The sequence below is a fragment of the Urtica dioica genome, chromosome 9, assembly GCF_054948205.1.
Source record: "Urtica dioica subsp. dioica isolate 48M chromosome 9, U.dioica_male_clone48M_v1_H2, whole genome shotgun sequence".
NCBI classification, from domain to species: domain Eukaryota; kingdom Viridiplantae; phylum Streptophyta; class Magnoliopsida; order Rosales; family Urticaceae; genus Urtica; species Urtica dioica.
Window position 1 is genome coordinate 19,937,478 of NC_142764.1, and position 19,039 is coordinate 19,956,516.

The following is a 19,039-nucleotide window of genomic DNA, read 5'->3' on the forward strand; positions in this document are numbered from 1 at the left end:
GAGAACGAATGAGAAAATTCTCGGTTTGAATCTTTTAATTAAAAGTTCGATCGGTTACGGTTTTGTCACAAAATTTTGTGACAAGGACGTGGTTTTTATGTTTTTCGGGCTCAATTGAAATGAAAAGTTGGAGTTCGGGGTCAAACTAGGTCGGTGATGAAACTGGAGAATTTAATGAGCAATTATGGGATTTTCATTTCCATATAAAATTATTTTTTATTTATTTATTTTGCCTCATTTTTCCTTTCCTTCTTTCCTTTTCTTCTCTCCCGATTCTTCTTCTCCTTCCTTTGCCGCGTGCGACACCTGCACAAAACAGAAGAAAAAAAAAAAAACTTCAGCAACAAGAATCATTCCTCATTATCATCCCGACCACCACCATCTTCTTCCTCATCTTCTTCTTCATTCTTCTTCTTCAGCACCTCACGCTCGGCCATCAGCTCCAACCCGAGCCACCGCGCCCGCCGAGAAGAAGAAGTCGCCGCGAGCTCGCCGTGGCCGCCGCCCGAGGAAGAGTCTCCGGTAAAGAGAGAGAGTTCCACGGAGGCTGAATCTCACGAAGATTAGGTGAGAATCACTTAAATCCGAGATTAATTTTTGAGATCTAGGGTTACTCGTGACAATTTGGGGATTTTCGATTTCTAAAGGAATTTTCACGAGATTAAGTGTTATATTGGTTGATTGAGCTTGATTGTGACGTTTAGAACTCGGATTTATGAATTGAAATTGTCATTTGGATTTATTTCTTGAATTTTTGGACGAAAATGGTGAATTAGGGTTCTTAATTTTGAAATTTGGGGGGTTTTAATTTATGGCCGTGATTGGATGTTCTTGGGTTGATTCTGTGTTTGAAATTGTGGTTGAGACTTGTTATTTTATGTGGTAACTCCATTCATTTGAATCGACGAGTTTTAGATGCCTAATTCTTAGTATTTCTTGAGTCAATAAGTCTGGGAAGCTATAATCCGGCATTCGCGAGCGAATCAACAGATCTATAGATTTATCCCCTTTCTTTTACATTTGTTTTTATTTTTCAGCCCACCTCCCGCTACATCACATATTTAAATTTTTATTGCAAAATAATAGTATTTTAAAATTGTAAATAGTTATTTTTCGTAATTTTTACAGTTAATTTAATTTGTTTAGTGTTTTGGGCTCTATTTCATTTTATTATTGTTTATAATTTTATTTAGAGGAATTTGTTATAACTAATCATTCCTTTAGATCTTTTAAGATTCTATTCAAAGTTTCATTTTATTAAAAAAATAGTCCACAAGATCTGCATTAAGTTAATTAACTAAAAAGTAAATTTAATTTACTCTTTAGTTTATCAATTTACTGCGGGGATGGTGAGCTATTCTTTAAGTGAAATGAAACTTGAGGTACTTATTACATGAGGGCGATATATTGGGCTATTGGCCTAATTCCCGTTTTATTTATAAGAGAATAACTATTTAGCTTTTGAAAAAATTAAGTTATAGAAAGTTTATAATTGCCGCTATTTTAGAAATGTTGCACCTTAAAAACACCGTTTTTGTTATATTCCCCTTATTTTTAGTTGTATGTACATCAAGATTATTTGCACCTTAAATATAAATAAAATGGTAGTTCTTTTTTGTATTTTTCTTTAAAAAAGTAGTGTGTAAAAATAGCATTTTTTAAGTTGTAAATATTGATAGTTCTTGATGTGTATAGTCTATTTTCAGTTTGTTTACTGTCAAAGAAGAAGAAGACCAAAACAAGCACGAACAGAGACTATGTCGAGATTTCGAGCAATATGGCAAGCTTCATTGAGTGCGACAAAGAAAGGTAAATTCAGTGTTCAGTTTCAATCTGCATTTTTGCATTTCGATGTGATTCAATTTGGTGCCATGGTGTTGCCGAAGCGTTGACGTGGAGCGCCGAGGATCTGATTCCACCGTCGGAGAAAACCATATTCAGCTTCAAATCCCAAGACGAGATAAAAAATTGGCACTTGTATTCCGACTCAGAATTCGGAGGTACTTATTGTCTCTGTTCATTTCTTTAGCGTATGAAAACCCCCAATTTGTGTTACACCGTCAAAAAGTAATCAAAATGTGCGCAGATTTCTAATTAATCATTGCAGGGCTTTCCTCTGCGTCTCTGGAGATCCCTGAATCTGGAACAGGTTTTTATTTTATTTTATTTTTTTCTATATACAATTTACTTATTTTCTTGGTGATTTAGAATCTATGGTGATTGTCTTTGGCAGGGGTTTTCTCTGGCGACCTTTCGTTGGATGTCGTTGGGGGTACGAAGTGGAACGTTTCTCGGGGTGGGTTCTGTGGTATGAGATCAAAGAAGGTGAAATCATTGATCTTAGGAACTATGAGCTTAGCTTATTTTTATTTGCTCTGTGTAGTTTTTTCTTTACTTTTTTTTTAATTACTGTTGGCAGTTTAATGACTTTATTGATTTGGAGCCGTTCGATACGATCGCGATGAAGATTAAAGGAGACGGAAGATCCTATATTTCTACAGTGCGTGTTCGATCGGGGAAACTCTGATTCAGATTCTTTACTTTCCTCTATCAAAGGTAGTAACATTGCGTTTGTTTTGTTGTGTTTTGTTTGTTTGTGCTGTTGCAGATTTACACTGAAAATTGGGTGAATTCGCCTGGACAAATGGAAGATAATTCATGGCAGTCTTTTGTTTACGTGCCCAAAGACAACTGGTATATCAAGAAGGTAAAAGTTCGTGCTCAGCTCGAGGCTAGTTTCGGATAATTTGAGTGTCGACGTGAGTTTTTCCGATAGTAGTACATGATCTTTTCTTTGGTAAAGAAACTCGAATAAAAATAATCAAGAATAGTTTAGATAGGCTAAAGCAAAGTACAAACTAAATAGCGCCAGACCAATCTCAATTAAAATAATTGGAATTCAGAAACAAAGGAAGATAACGAAAGAGCTAACAAAGCGATTTATCGAGTCCCACGGATTTTCTATGAGAGGTTTAATTTCTGGATTGTAATTCATGATTATTAACGGTGTTGATTATCTATACCGTTCTTGTTCGATTATGGTTTTAGATTCCGCTGGCTAACTATCTACCGACTTGGAGAGGGAATGTGATCGATGCAGATCTTGAAATGAACCCTTCTCGGGTCCTTGGAATGTCAATTTCGGTGAACGCAATGGGTGGAGTCCCCGGCTCCAGAAACGGGCCCGGTGATTTCAGGGTCGAGATCGATTGGATCAAGGCTTTGAGAACGATGCCCTGATACGGTTACTTGACCCGCAAGTTAGAGGTGAATCAACGAAGTAAACGAGTCTTTTGTTCGGCTATTTCTGGATCAAATCTAAATGCGGTCCCAATTCGTGGGGTTGGTTCGGGATAGGATTCCATTTAAGACTCTCTGTAAGAGCTGGCAAGATTTTTGAGGACATAGCAATATATATGGTTTAAAATTGCCATTAGGTTGAGAAATATCTGAGGCCATGTTGCATTATAGCCAGACAGTTGTGAAATGAATGCCATTTTTGGTTTTTGGTTGAAAACAAAATGTCATCTGATATTCTGACTTGATGTAAAAAAAAAAAAAAAAAAAGGCCAGGCCATGCTCATGTTGGTGACACGTGGCGACTTAAATAAATGTACCACCACCATTTTCATCTCTTTCTTTGACATGGTATAGCTTCAGAAGAGAAACAGAAAAAAGGACAATAATTCTTGAAGAAAAACAAGAGGATAAAAATTAATATTAATTTATCAGAAAAATATAATTTTTTTTTTCAGATAACCACGCAACTTGCGTTTGCACTCTTCCTACCACATATATGAGAACATTTTTTCTGATACGATATGTATAGGGGGTAACATATAACACAATTTGGGAGTATAATTTGAAGACTTTAAATTCCAATTAGTTCGGAGCCCCCTATAAATCATACTTAATGCAATTAAAAGCACGTAATTTTGATCACGGAATATTTTTCGTGATAAAGCCGAAAAATAAATCTTCCTTAGAATATATTTTTTTTCTGACTAAATACAATGGCTATCTGAAAATTTTAATATACAATCATGTTTTTTTTTTTTATCTATATCCATATCGGTTAGGCAAACGTAATATTAGGCATCATCATTTTTGTAATATGTTCTAGTGTTTTAATGACAAACCAGAAAATGGGTTTGCGTGGAGAGGAACGTGAATAAAGAAGTCTCTAGGCGTGTATTTTGTATGGCCTGTTTTATATATTTGTTTTTTCTTTTTTTATTTACTTCTTCAACGTGATTAATGCATGTGAGATGCCATGGAGGTATAGGTACCGAGAGGTTCAGAATTCTGTCTTTCCTCTTTATCAACAATATAAAATATCTATTTCATATTTATCTTGCTATAAATTCTAAATTATTCTTGAAGCTTTATGAAAGTTAAGCCTGAGTGCCAAAGCCATGTCACATATGCTTTACTCTTATTTCTTCGTACTCTCTCGAAACTAATACGGCACCGCCCTTTTTTATTCCTTTTTTTTTTTTTTTTTAATAATACGTAATACATTATATCATCGATAACATTAAAGATTTAAGCACAAAATATAATATTCAAACTCTTGACGATCCGCTCTTGGGATCTTTTGCAACCCAAATTAAAAATGCCACAATAATCAACTATAGGTATTGATGAGACTCGAATGATAAGAAAACCGGAAAAACAGATTTGATCAAAAGATCTATTTTTTTCATTCAGTCTAAACTAAAAAACATACATATAGAGTTTTATATATCGGAAGGCTAACTAAAAAAGAGAATCAAGTCATAAATGAAAAAAAGAAGACTAACTAAAAACGGAAACAAATAACATGCAAATGGGAAAACAAATAATATAAATAAAAAAAATCAAATAATCGGAAGGCTGAAATTTGTTGAGATCGAATGCAATCATCCAGATCGGGAAAGTTTCCAAAACATCGAAAACTGAAAAGTTTCCAAGGTATTTCTTTGTAAAAAAATAAAATAAATAAAATAAAAAAAAAAATAAAAAATCTCCAATCATTAAAGCCGGATGGTTAGGTTTATATATCGTCCACCCCAGAAATCGAGCAGAATGAGAAATGTGGTATATATGTAAACCTAAAACTTTCGGTGATCATAATAACCATATTGACACGCAATATATTTGAGAATATATAGTACCAAAATATGCAACTATTTCGGCCCAAGTTAAAGCAACTTTCAAGCCAATTTGTTTGTTCCTCTGAAAAAGAGAATGAATAGCATGGAATTTAGGTCGTTTTTTTAAGCTCACAAGTACAAGCATATTCATTTTAAAAAAAATACAAACAAATACATGCATATTAAAGAATTGTGAACAGATTGTTGAATGCGAGAGTATATATCTAGATATTAATTAGCTAATATTGACAGAATCATACATAGTTCAGGTTAGGCACGTGACTTCGAGAGTGCTTCGATCAGACATGGCGTGAATGTCACATGGGTTTGTTTGGTACTCTTGGACCACTTGATAGCTCTCTATGCAGAACCAACCATATTATATTTTGATGATTCTATTTCTCTTCTCTTCTCTTCTCTTCTTCTAGTAGTACCACTGTAGTACCATTAATTCTTGTGGCCATAATTTGGGTTCCCTTTTTTCTACAAAACATCTTTTATTTTTATTCCAAACGTCTGATTCATATGCAACAGATAAAAAAATATCGGTAAAATGGTAAATGACATCAGCGATATTCGTCATCAACGTGGATCTCAACGGACGGTATTCATTTATCTTATTATTTTTTTGGCTCAAGGTCGTAGTGCTAGCTAAAGGTGGCCATGGGATCCCGCGGGACCCCGTTTCCCGTATTATTGGTACCATGTGGGAAATGGGAAAAACTCATATTATAAAATATGGTACCGGGACTTTTGTCCCGGAACCATCCGGGAAATGGGACGGAACCGGGATCCCCGTTTAGCACCGTTTAGTACCGTATTTTTTATATTGTATTTTTTTAATTGAAAATATATGAATTTTTATTTATTTTTAAATGTATTTATGATTAAAATAAAATAAAATAAATAAATATGGGAAATATGGGAATCCCGGAACCGCGAAATATGGTACCGGGAATTCCCGGTACCGTGGAAAATGGTTCCGAGATTTCCCGGTACCATTTTTTACGGTCCCGAGAGTCCCATTTCCCGCAAAATATGGGACGGGACCAGAGGATCCCATTTCCCAGGTTCCATATGGCCAGCTTTAGTGCTAGCTATGATCTCTCTCTCTCTCTCTCTCTCTCTCTCTCTCTCTCTCTCTCTCTCTCTCTCTCTCTCAGACACTCACATACACACAATGCAATTTTGAAGAAAAAAAAAAAAAAGGAATGCTATTTTTTTTAGTTGATGCACTATCGGTCAAGATTACATGATATATTAGCAGTGCAAAGCGCATGTGGCACTATCGGCCAAGATTACATAATAGGTGGCACTATTGGCCAATATTACATACTTATTAGAATAAATCTTAGGGGACATGCATTTCTGCATCTCATGTGGGTTTGAACCCATGATCTCTCCGTCGAGGTGAGTGTGAGATTACCGCTAGACCAAGCTAGCTACCACAAAAAGAATGCTATTTTGTAAGGGAATGGAGCAGTGCTTATTATCATTATTGGCATCGATCAATTATTTTGTCCACTGGTCCAACATGCAGCCTTGACATTCTTGGTAATGGCACTATATACATATGAAATGAACAACGACAGAATTCCAAAATAGGCAAGAATCAGATTTGCATTCAATCAGCCTTAGGTATTTTCCCTATATCTTTTATACACGATAAATAAAATAGGACAAGTTGAGTTACGTTTTTTGGCTTGTATCTAAAATAGACTATACAAATCAATCAAAAATATAAATTTATCAAAATATTCAATATTTCATTTATTTTACAAAATAGTCAATAAACTACATTAATCAACTTGATCAGATAAAAATACTCTTCATTAAAATGAAGGATTAAAAAATATAAATTAATTCATAAAAATAAAATAAATAAATGAAAAACATTACAATGAATAACGCTTTCATTAATAGATAAAAAAAAATTATATGGACTAAGCCACTTGAAACGTGGAAATTACAATCTAGCCAATGTTTCAGCTAAGTTTCAAACATAGCCACAATTGATGACGTGACTTTTATTAGTCATTTAACAATTTACATGTTTATCCGTTGTTTAAAAGTCGGCTGAATATATCGTCTATTTATTTTGGTTTATTTTCGTTTATTTATTAAACGCATAAATAAAAATTAACGAAAATTTATTGACGATTCACAAGTTACTTATTTTAATCAATATTTAATTTGTTTCTTATATTATATTCATTAATGATTTTTCTTTTAAATATTCAAATTTGAATCCAAGCGTGTATTGAGTCTGATAAGGTGTTGACTTTCTTATTAGTAGGACTCAAACGTTGACTACTGTTTTATTTTCACTCATTTAAACCACACAAGGGTATATTCGATATTTCATAGTCGTAAATTTTAGTAAATAGTTAGATTATAAAATTTACCAAACGTGGGCTAGATCTTAAATAGCACGTTTCAAAAAGGCTACGTTTCTAGTTTGCCCTAAAAAAAATTCTCTAAAACTATTACAAGATGTTCATTGTTGATCTTCACCGCCCAGTCAACTTGTCATCCGTCTCGAGCCGCTGATTCTCCGACCGAAGACATAGACCTTCCCTCACTTCGCCGCCTCCGACTCTGCCCGAAGCAGCCACTCGGAATGAACGAATTAACATTGAACGAAATAACATGAATTAACGAATAAACACAAATAAACTGAAATAAACAGAGATAAACGAAATTACATATATATAATGATATTAATACAAATGAACTTTTATTAACATAAATAAACTTTTATTAAAACAAATAAACTTTTAACTCATGATATTCACACTAAACATGAAAAGTTCATTTTTTTTGTCAAACAGTACTAAAAAAAACATATAACGATCCATAAACCAAAAAATCTCAAAAGTAACTACATATTCATTATTAATTTTTTATAATCTGGAAGAAAAACCCCTAAAAATCGTCAAGAGGTAAAAACAAAAATGGATTGAAAATGCATTATTGTTAAAAATAAAAAATGAAAAATAATAAAAACTTACCTTAATGCGATTTGTCTTCTTTCCTTGTTGATTTGCTTGAAACCCAGTCAATAAATCTGAAACTAACTATGTAACTTTGAATCTCAGCCTCTTCGCCGTTGCATTGATCTTCGATGTTAAGCACGATGACATGGACATTGATCCCACTTTGCTTATGAAGAGGCTGGAGATATCCTCAAGTTCTACTCGATCGGGACCACCACGCTTGAAATCTTATTCGTTGATGGATCATTACACCGTTCTTAATCAGAGAGAGAGAGAGAGAGAGTGATGTATAAGGAAGACCAAATAAAGAGCATTTATTGACAGCTATTGAGGTAAATCAGCATAAATGCATATTAATTATAGAATTTTATTTAATTTTTAAATTAATATAAAACTAAATCATTTTATTCAGAAAAAAATAATTGGTAAAAGAAATTCAAAATTAGTAGCCACATCATCGATTTGGCTAGTTAATAAAAAAAATTGAAACGTCAGCTAGAATGCAACATTTGAGGTTGAATAGTTCGTGTAACTTTTCAAATAAAATAGACTTGATAAATTACGTTTGTTTGTAGACGCGACAAACATACACGAATAGCTCAAAAATGAAGACATGAAAATAATTTTCTGCCAATGGGAGGAGAGGGAACATACGGGACTTAACACATCTGTTTGTATTTTCTTTTATTGAAATAAATAATAAGTGTTTTATAATGTAATACAAAAGGTAAAAAGCCATAAAAGAATTTAAACTAAATACAATAATATAAAATTCGGACAAATATAATTAAAATTAATATAAACAAAATCTGATAAGGTTGTATATAAGCTTTCAATCTTCGTTTTCGTTGTTGTCATCCTTAACTAAGTAATTATCCTCTCTTCAAATATTTTCCGAGTAACAGTATGATTTGATATGTACTGAAAAAATTGTGTTAGTATGCTAACATGACCACATCGCCAGCTTCTAGAAGACACACGGAATAAACATATAGCACATTTAAAAATAAAAGAAACAACTATTTCTATTGTATGTTGTTTAATGTTGTAATCTTAACACCTATTGAATGGAGCTCCTCCAAAAGTATGATTACTATGTTGTTTCTCAGTCTATGAAATAAGCAGTTTGATAGTTTATTCATCATATCCACGATCTGGTCGCCAATTGGAACATGTCACACGTAAGGAGATTTTGCTTGAACTTTCTCACGAATAAAATAGATATCAATTTTCCATATGTTTCATGCAGGCACTCTGAAACCCAGAACGCCAAGAAGACTATTGTTGTCGGTCGTTTTCGGAAAACCCGTAACGCCTAGAAGACGCGCCTCCGATGGTCAGGCCGGAGGTCCTGAAGAGCGGCAAGCCTTCCGTCACGAGTCGACTGGCAAGTCCTCGTGCCAAACTCTCAGCTCCTCAAAGTCGAGCTTCGCTCCTTGAGTTGAGCAATTCTCCTCGAGTCGAGCCTTGAGTCGTCATCCTCGAGTCGAGCCTCGAGTCGTCCTCCTCGAGTCGAGCATCGAGTCGTCCTCCTCGAATCGAGTCACTCTCGTCAAGTAGAAACCTTCATATTTCGCATAACAAGCGTGATATCCGAAGATCCCTAAGGCCCACAAGAGTCCGACGAGACGGGCCATGCGCCGCGCGCGCAGCACGTCGCGCCGGCCAGCCATGCACAGCAAGCCGCGCGCCACGCCGTCTAGAACGCGCGCCGCGCCAGGACAAGCCCGGTGACCCGCGCGCCACGCATTATGCGCCGCACGTGCCGTGCGCCTGCACTTGAAGGGTGAACGCCCCCTAGTCCCACATAGACGAAAAAGAAGCCTCCTAAGGCCCTCAAACACCTATAAATACCTCCTCTCATTGAGGGGAAAGTCATCCCATTCATTCTCAAGGAACTTGAGACTTCTCTCTGCTTCTCTGGATGCCATCCTTGGCGTGAAGTGGATTCTCCTCTATTTCTCGTTCTCAGAGATTCTGAAGCGCTTTCCGGGGACTCCCGAGTGCCGCCTCTCTTGATCGAACGATTAATCTTGAGCCCACGAGTACTCTAACGGTTTTCGACTGAAAATCGCCTACGCGTCTAGCACCCTAGACGCGTCCACCATTTTTGACAAGAAATCACCTACGCGTCCGGCATTTCCGACTAGAAATCGCCTACGCGTCCGGAATCTCCGTCACAACAAGGAACTCTTGACTTAGAGTTTTCCACGTCTCCAAAAGAGAGAAAACAAACATTCTCTCTCGCGCTCGCGATCTCCGAAGTTCTGAGACGTCGCCGAGGACTCCTCCGCGCTCCGTCTCCTTCGTCGAGTACGCTTCTCCCTTCTGTTCATCTTCTTCTTTTCTTCTACAAACTCAATTTTCTCGAACTTGAGAAAAGATGAGTAGTCAACCACCTGTACGTTCTGAGGGCGTAAACAACCCCGATAACATCACTGGGACCAAAAAGTACTTCTTGCGCTCCCGAGCGCGTGGTGACGAAGAGTCGCTCCATGAAGAAAGCCCGACCCGCTCACCATCTCCATCTCCTGATAGCAGGGACAACCGCATCATGGAGTTGTAGGAGAGTATCCGCCAACTAAAGGCGAAGAATGCGAGGTACCACAGTTGAGTGGCTGCGAAGCAACCCGCGCATAACACGGTGATCCCCGATGGAGATCCCGAGAACATCAATGAGGAAAGTCGCGACCGCGATTCAGATTACGAGGGTGCTGATGATTCGGAGGATATCGAGATTTCTCTCACAAAGGACGGGGAACTCCCCGCTGTGAATGAAGCCGGTCCTTCGGATCCTTCACCCAAGACGGGAAACGCACCTGCGGCCTCCCAAGCAGGGAGCTCCCGACGTTCGGCCCATGACCGACTTGGTCAAAGGGAGAATGTTGCGAAAAGTCAGGGCACGCGAAGAGCGCGCCGTCTTAGACGAAGCATGCGCCTCCGTGCAGCGAGCCCGGATCTTAGAGATCATCTTACTGCCCAACGCAACAAGCGTGGCGATGACCTAAGAGAGCGACTAAGCTCTCGGTCAAACATCCCCGTAGCAGCCCCAACTAACGGGAACCGCTGCACGGGTCAAGGGTCTAATGAAAGGCGGCAGGTAACTCTTCCCGAACAGGGAGTTACTCCGACTACCGGTCTCGATGTGATCACTATGATCCACAGTCTTCGAAATGAAGTACGAGATCTCCGAGAACACGGAATAGGCGAAAGTGCCTATGGGGTCGTCGAGGAGAATTCATCGCCTTTCACGGCTCAGATATTGGCCGAGGTATGTACGAGAAACTTCAAACTCCCGAACCTTGCTCCATTTTATGGAAAAGCAGATCATGTTTACCACATCCAGCACTATGAAACCTGGATGACGATGCAGGGTGTCTCTCCTGGTGCTATGTGCCAAGCTTTTAGTCTTACCCTCGCCGGACCCGGCTTCGAGTGGTACAAGAACTTAAGGCCAGGAAGCATCCGATCGTTCAAAGACCAGAATGACATGTTCCTAGCACGCTTCGCTACATCTATGGTCCAAAAGAAGACCAGGATGTACCTGTGGTCAATCAGGCAAGAGAATGGCGAGTCTCTTATAAGATACCTCGCCCGATTCACTGAAGAATCAAATAAGGTCGACCGCTTTGACGATAAAGACGCAATCACTGCCATCATTGAAGGCTTGCGCACAAGTGACTTCCTTAAGTCCATCGTCGGCCGTGTCCCTTCTAACATGGCCGAGTTAATGGCTCGAGCCAAGACCTTCATGGGAGTCGAAGATTACCTCGATGGCCGCAAGGGCGATAATCAAAGCCCTCACCGCCGAAATGAGCCTAGCAACGAGTGAGGCAACTCCCGTAAAAGATGAAACAGAGGGGGTCAGACTTCTAATAGACGACCTCTGATGCCCCAAAAGCCGCGACTTGCGGAAGACTTTAAGGGCTACTCGTCGTTCACGCCGTTGAACACGACGCCAGATCAAATCCTAGCTTTGGCACGTGACAAATTCACTCCCCCGGCTCCAATGAGCAAAGATCCTGCGACTCGCGATCGATCTAAATATTGCGAGTTCCATCAGGAATATGGTCACTTGACCTCCGAATGCTATAGTCTTAAAAGGCAGATCGAGGCATTGATCCAACGGGGTGAGTTGAAAGAGTTCGTGTTGCGCATGATCAGCGCTGTGGGCCCCACCACAAACAGACCAGAGTCTGGCAAGGGAAGAGGAACAACCGCTTATGCCCACCAAACCACGGCTACTGCCAACGCCAATCCGCAACTCAACATTGTGACCACCATACTGGGGGGTCCGCAAGATGGAGATTCGGCCTGACAACGGAAGAAATTCCTTAGGGCCGTGGCTCAGGAAGACGTTGCTATGCACGTCAACTTTACGCATAAAGAACCTCCGTCCGTGCCTCACGAGACGATGTATTTCATCAATGAAGAGGCCAAGCGAGTTGTGCATCCACACAATGACGCGATTGTGCTCAAGGCCCAAGTGGCTAATAACTTGGTGAAAAGAATTCTCATCGACAACGGCAGTGCTGCCGACATAGTTTTCAAGTCCACCTTAGAGCGCATGAAGCTCGGGGGGCTACGCCCAACTCCGACCCAAACGCCTCTATTCGGGTTCACTGGGGAGAGAGTCATGACCGAAGGCATCATCGATCTGCCGGTCACCTTCGGAACTCCCGGAGACATTGAAGTCGTTCACATGGTCCCATTCCTAGTGGTTGATTAAGAGTCGCCATATAATGTCATCATTGGTCGATCCACGCTGAACCGACTAAGGGTCATTACTTCTACATACCACCTACTGGTGAAGTTTCCTACCAAGGATGGAACCGGCATCATGGCTGGAGATCAATCCCAAGCCAGAATATGCTACATCCAAGGAATCGATGGAAAAACCGCTAGAAAGACGGTTAACACGATCTCCAAAATAAGAGATAGCGTCGAGTCGACCAAGGTCCTCCGCGAAGTCCACGAAGACATCTGCATGACACCCAAGTGCAAGATGCCGACGTACTCATCCCAAACAGGGATGGACCCCACAAAGTCTGCCAAATCATACATGACGAGACGCACTACATCAAATACACGGACGATACACTGATCCGTCGCCTGTGGAATGCGGAACACTTGAGACAGTACTACCAGTAGCCAGCGCTTCCCCCCATTTTATTTCTTTGCTTTCCAACATTCAATAAGGCCTACGAGCCAATGTTTTAGGATTTCAAATTTCTTCAATATTAATAAAGTTCGAGGTTTTTCTTTCAAAATCCGCTTTATCAAAGTTTTTCGATAACGTTCATAAACCCAAAAACTCGGGGGGCTAGTGACATAGGCAAAGGTAAGTACACTCAAAATCCTCAAGAAAGTACGCTCCACCAAAACAAAACACCCGAACATAAAAGGGAACGAGCATTCACAAAAGACGCATTCGTGGCGCGCCATAAGACATCCCAGATGTTGTCAATGATGCCCACAAGAAGAGTTGTAATCTTTATATTGTACATTTGATGTAATAAAGTCTCATGAAGACTCTTGCTTGTAATTGCTTATTCATTAATAAAAAGTTGAAACGTTCATTCATTCTTCCGTGTCTGTTTGAAGCTTTATGATAAAACATTAGTCTTTAGTCCATAAACAAACTAAACAACTTACGAAGAGACAAATGTAGATTTGCATGAACAAACTCTTCGTAGTTTGCTTAAAACGATATATTCGCAATCTAAGGGTCAAAGGACTATTGACCTCAGTACGATTGTTATGAGAATCTATGATGTGTGGTTATGGGGCATTGAGAGTTGGAGACTCTATAGTTCTTCTAGGTATCTTCCGAAGGTACTGAATTGACCAGTGCACTTCTAGAGACAAGATAAGAACAAACCATTTAACCTCTTATGTCTCGAAGTCACTACGTATGAATTGCATCGTGCTTACCTTAATCCTGAAATGAGACATGCCATTTCACACCTTACGTATTCTCATTTGAGAAAGTCAGAGTTCGGACTCACTATGTGATTCCGAACAAGGCCTATTGGTGAAGTACTAAGTTGTGAGAATGTCATGAGTAACTTTGTGAAGTTCTCATAGATATGGAATTCCTGTACAAGATTCCTGAAATGCAATGTATATCACCTCATGCTTTGTTCCTTGGAGTGTGAATAAATGAACTGGCTAGTGTCCAAATTGAGTCATGACTCTTTTGGATGAAACAATGTGACTTGTTAGCTCCTCGTCAATACATTGTTTCTAACTTATTCACAAGCGACAAAGGAGTTGAGGAAATAACAGCTAGAAGGGTAAAATGGTAATTTTGTAAATCCCGACTAGCTGATGATATTCATGAAGGGTAAACATAGATAATATTCAGTGGATCCACTCATCATAATTTGGTTGAATTCTTGAGTAGAAAATAAATTCATTTGAACCGAGAGATTTTCAGTGTCAACTCTTTAGTGGAGTCAGTTGACATTAAGCTAAACTTGGAAAAGGTTTGTGAACTTTTGAGTCCAAGTGTTTAGCTCAAGCTTTGTTCATTTGGATCCATGAGGTCACTGTCACAAATCATATCGAGTAGGAATAGTTAAACTAGAAGCTAAGTCAAAACAAGAACGAGACAAGTTTTACGAAAATTGTCAAAAGGGTAAATTTGTCTTTTTGGACATAGCATGAAATGAATGTCAATAAATTTTTTGACATGGTCATATGATGGCCTAGATCACTTGGCCATGATGTGTTCATTGGGCCTTGTGGATTAATTTCATTTCATCGAATTTTACTTGAAAATTCTCAATGGGTTTTTCTTATGTTGTCATGAACAAGTAAAGAAAAATCTAGAAAGGCTTTCTAGAAGCCCTTTGGCCGTCCAACCCAAGAGAATGGGAAACTAAATTTCGTGCAGCCCTTAGTGTGAAAGAGAGATTATTTTGTGCATTAATGTATGAAGATACTTGCCAAAAGAAAAAGAGGAAACAAATTTCCTCTAGAAGGAAAGTTGATTTTCGGCCAAGAGAGAAGGAAGCAAATGAGGAAACAAATCCAAAGCTTCCATGAAGCATGTTGGACGCCCATGATGTGTGAAAAAGAGGAAATAATATTTTCTCATGAATATTTGATATTCTATAGAGAAAAGGAAACTACCTTTTGAAGGTAATGCTTCTCCTATAAATACCCCACCTCATTTCTCTCATTTCATTCATTTCCACATAAGTTAGAGATTGAGAACTTCTCTCTCTAGACCTTGTGGCCGCCCATCTCCTCTCTCTCTCTCTAAGTTCTTTTCGTTTTTGTTTTGGCACCTAGGTCCTCATTCGACCTAGTGTTTAGCTCTGCGACTTCAAGACTCGTTCTTAAGTCGTAGTGTTTAAAAGTGCCCACACACTAATTCCTTTTCTCTCGAGTGATTTAGTGATAGAAACTTTCGTGGTTGCTCGAGTTGCCGAGGAAGGAAGAGAGACGTGCTGCGAGGGGAGACGAACGTTGCAACCTTTTTCCAAAAGCTTCTCAACGTTCAAGCGTCTACAAAGGTTAGTAAACTTCTATGCTCATATTAGTTTTTATTTACATGTGCTTGCACTTTGTCTAGGTTAGTAAAAACTGTTTTACTTGAAAAAGAAATTTTTTAAAATTCCGCCGCTTAACGAAGCGTTAAACTTTTTCTTAAACCCTAGATCAATTCCAACACCAGAGATGCAGGCCGAAGACGACTCCGCGGCGCGCCATAAGACATCCCAGAGATGCAGGCTGAAGACGCCTCCGCGGCGCGCCATAAGACATCCCAGAGATGCAGGCTGAAGACGCCTCCGCGACGCACCATAAGACATCCCAGAGATGCAGGCTGAAGACGCCTCCGCGGCGCGCCATAAGACATCCAAGAGATGCAGGCTAAAGACGCCTCCGCGGCGTGCCATAAGACATCCCAGAGATGCAGGCTAAGACGCCTCCGCGGCGCGCCATAAGACATCCCAGAGATGCAGGCTAAAGCCGTCCCTCGCGACGCACCAAAGACGCCTACATGGCCCACCCAAGACGCCTACATGGCGCACCTAAGACGCTTACATGGCGCAGGAAAGCCGCCTACATGGTGCACCCAAGACGCCTACATGGCGCACCTAAGACGCCTACATGGCGCATGTAAGACGCCTACATGGCACAACGAAGTCGTCCCTCGCGACGCACATAAGACACCTACATGGCGCACCAAAGCCGCCTACATGGCGCACTGAAGCCGCCTACGTGGCGCACACAAGACGCCTACATGGCGCACGTAAGACGCCTACATGGCGCAACCAAGTCGTCCCTCGTGACGCACCTAAGACGCCTACATGGCACGCTTAACATGCCTACATGGCACATCTAAAACGCTTACATGGCACACGTAAGACGCATACATGGCGCAACCAAGACGCCTACATTGCGCACCTAAGACGCCTACATGGCGCACCCAAGCCGCCTACATGGCGCACCTAAGACGCCTACATGGCGCACCAAAGCCGTCCCTCACGACGCACCAAAGACGCCTACATGGCGCACCTAAGACGCCTACATGGCGCACGTAAGACGCTTACATGGCACAACGAAGTCGTCCCTCGCGACGCACCTAAGACGCCTACATGGCGCACCAAAGCCGCCTACATGGCGCACTGAAGCCGCCTACATGGCGCACATAAGACGCCTACATGGCGCACGTAAGACGCCTACATGGCGCAACCAAGTCGTCCCTCGTGACGCACCTAAGACGCCTACATGGCACGCTTAACATGCCTACATGGCACATCTAAAACGCCTACATGGCACACGTAAGACGCATACATGGCGCAACCAAGTCGTCCCTTCGCGACGCACCTAAGACGTCTACATGGCGCACGTAAGACGCCTACATGGCGCAACCAAGTCGTCCCTCGAGACGCACCTAAAAAGCCTACATGGCACATCTAGGCCATCCCTCGCGACGTGCCTAAGACGCCTAAACGACACACGAAACCGTCTCTCACGACGCCCTCTGAGTCGCCACAAGGCATTGCATGTGATGACTAATCGTAATGCACTTGAAGCCACCACAAGGCGCACCTGAACCGCCATACAAGGCGTAGGTCCTGCCATCTTCACCATCGCCAACTGAACACGATCACACTCACCTTGGGAGACTCCCCATTCCACGCAAGCTAATTGAAGCTGCTCGCAAAGACTCGCGAACCCCGCCTCTGAGCAAGAACTTCGCTCGGCCTGAGCTAGCTGAGACTTCGCACGAGCAAGCTCCCCCTGGAAGAGTCCTAGGCGACGAGTGAGGTCATGTAGAATCTTCTCGAGTCGAGCCTTGCTCCTCGAGTCGAGTCATTCTCCTCGAGTCGAGCCTCGCTCCTCGAGTTGAGTCATTCTCCTCGAGTCGAGCCTCGCTCCTCGAGTCAAATCAATCTCCTCGAGTCGAGCATCGCTCCTCGAGTCGAGTCATTCTCCTCGAGTCGAGCTTCGCTCCTCGAGTCAAATCGTTGTCCTCAAGTCGAGCTTCGCTCCTCGAGTCAAATAACTATCCTCGAGTCGAGCCTTGCTCCCCGAGTCAAATCATTCTCCTCGAGTCGAGTCATTCTCCTCGATTCGAGCCTCGTTCCTCGGGTCGAGTCATTCTCCTCGAGTCGAGCCTTGCTCCTCGAGTTGAGTCACCCTCCTCGAGTCGAGCCTTGCTCCTCGAGTCGAGACACGCTCCTCGAGTCATCCTCCTCGAGTCAAGCCTTGCTCCTCGAGTCGAGTCAACCTCCTCGAGTCGAGCCTTGCTCCTCGAGTCGAGTCACTCTCCTCGAGTCGTTCTCCTCGAATCGAGCCTCGCTCCACGAGTCGAGTCATTTTCCTCGAATCGAGCCTCACTCCTCAAGTCGAGTCGGTCTCCTCAAGTCGAGCCTTGCTCCTCGAGTCGAGCCATTCTCCTCGAGTCGAGTCCCGCTCCTCAAGCAAGCACCTGTAACGATTTGAAGAACAGGCTAGCCAAAGCGAGACTATTGCAAAACAAAACAAACAAACGGAGGGAAACTTACCCTTTGGGCGTCAAAAATTCCATGACAGACGAAGTCCACGTCACTACTCGTCTTTAACAGAGACTCGCACTCACGCCTGGGGAATAAGAGCCAATCTTCCGAATGCAGACAGAGAAGCGTCACCAAAGCTGGAATGGCGGATGCCCCGTGAGATCGACTTATGCTCGATGTGTGATCAAACTTTAAGCATTGAGTCACTCTCGTCAAGTAGAAACCTTCATATTTCGTGTAACAAGCGTGATATCCGAAGACCCCTAAGGCCAACAAGAGTCCGACGAGACGGGCCATGCGCCGCGCGCGCAGCACGCCACGCCGGCCAGCCATGCACAGCAAGCCGCGCGCCGCGCCGTGCAGAACGCGCGTCGTGCCAGGACAAGCCCGCGCCGCGCATCCCGCGCCGCGCCCGGTGACCCGCGCGCCGCGCGCCACGCATTGTGCGCCGCGCTTTGTGCGCCGCACGTGCCGTGCGCCTCCACTTGAAGGGTGAACGCCCCCTAGTCCCACATAGACAAAAAAAAAAAAAAAGCCTCGTAAGGCCCTCAAACACCTATGAATACCCCCCCTCTCATTGAGGGGAAAGCCATCACATTCATTCTCAAGGAACTTGAGACTTCTCTCTGCTTCTCTGGATGCCATCCTTGGCCTGAAGCGTATTCTCCTCGATTTCTCGTTCTCAGAGATTCTGAAGCGTTTTCTAGGGACTCCCGAGTGCCGCCTCTCTTGATTGAACGATTAATCTTGAGCCCACGAGTGCTCTAACGGTTTTCGACTGAAAATCGCCTACGCGTCTAGCACCCTAGACGCGTCCACCATTTTTGACAAGAAATCGCCTACGCGTCCGGCATTTCCGACTAGAAATCGCCTACGCGTCCGGAATCTCCGT

The 19,039-nt window shown here is 41.8% G+C and overlaps 1 protein-coding gene across 1 annotated transcript; it reads left to right on the forward strand.

Annotated features, from left to right (window-relative positions):
- The first annotated feature begins 250 nt into the window (after positions 1–250).
- Positions 251–3,584, forward strand: LOC149385608 (putative complex I intermediate-associated protein 30). Its single transcript, XM_089627190.1, has 8 exons — positions 251–567; positions 1,707–1,809; positions 1,887–2,000; positions 2,108–2,149; positions 2,234–2,325; positions 2,420–2,500; positions 2,609–2,707; positions 3,049–3,584. The coding sequence occupies exons 2-8, from the start codon at positions 1,758–1,760 to the stop codon at positions 3,238–3,240; spliced, it is 672 nt and encodes a 223-aa protein (XP_089483316.1). The 5' UTR covers positions 251–567; positions 1,707–1,757; the 3' UTR covers positions 3,241–3,584.
- Positions 3,585–19,039: the final 15,455 nt, after the last annotated feature.

Bases quoted from the DNA above. Each gene is read 5' to 3' on its own strand.
- LOC149385608 (XM_089627190.1), top strand. From the start codon at position 1,758: ATGTCGAGATTTCGAGCAATATGGCAAGCTTCATTGAGTGCGACAAAG. The intron at 2,150-2,233 runs GTTTTTATTTTA...TGTCTTTGGCAG, and splicing joins GATCCCTGAATCTGGAACAG to GGGTTTTCTCTGGCGACCTT. The intron at 2,326-2,419 runs GTGAAATCATTG...TACTGTTGGCAG, and splicing joins GTGGTATGAGATCAAAGAAG to TTTAATGACTTTATTGATTT.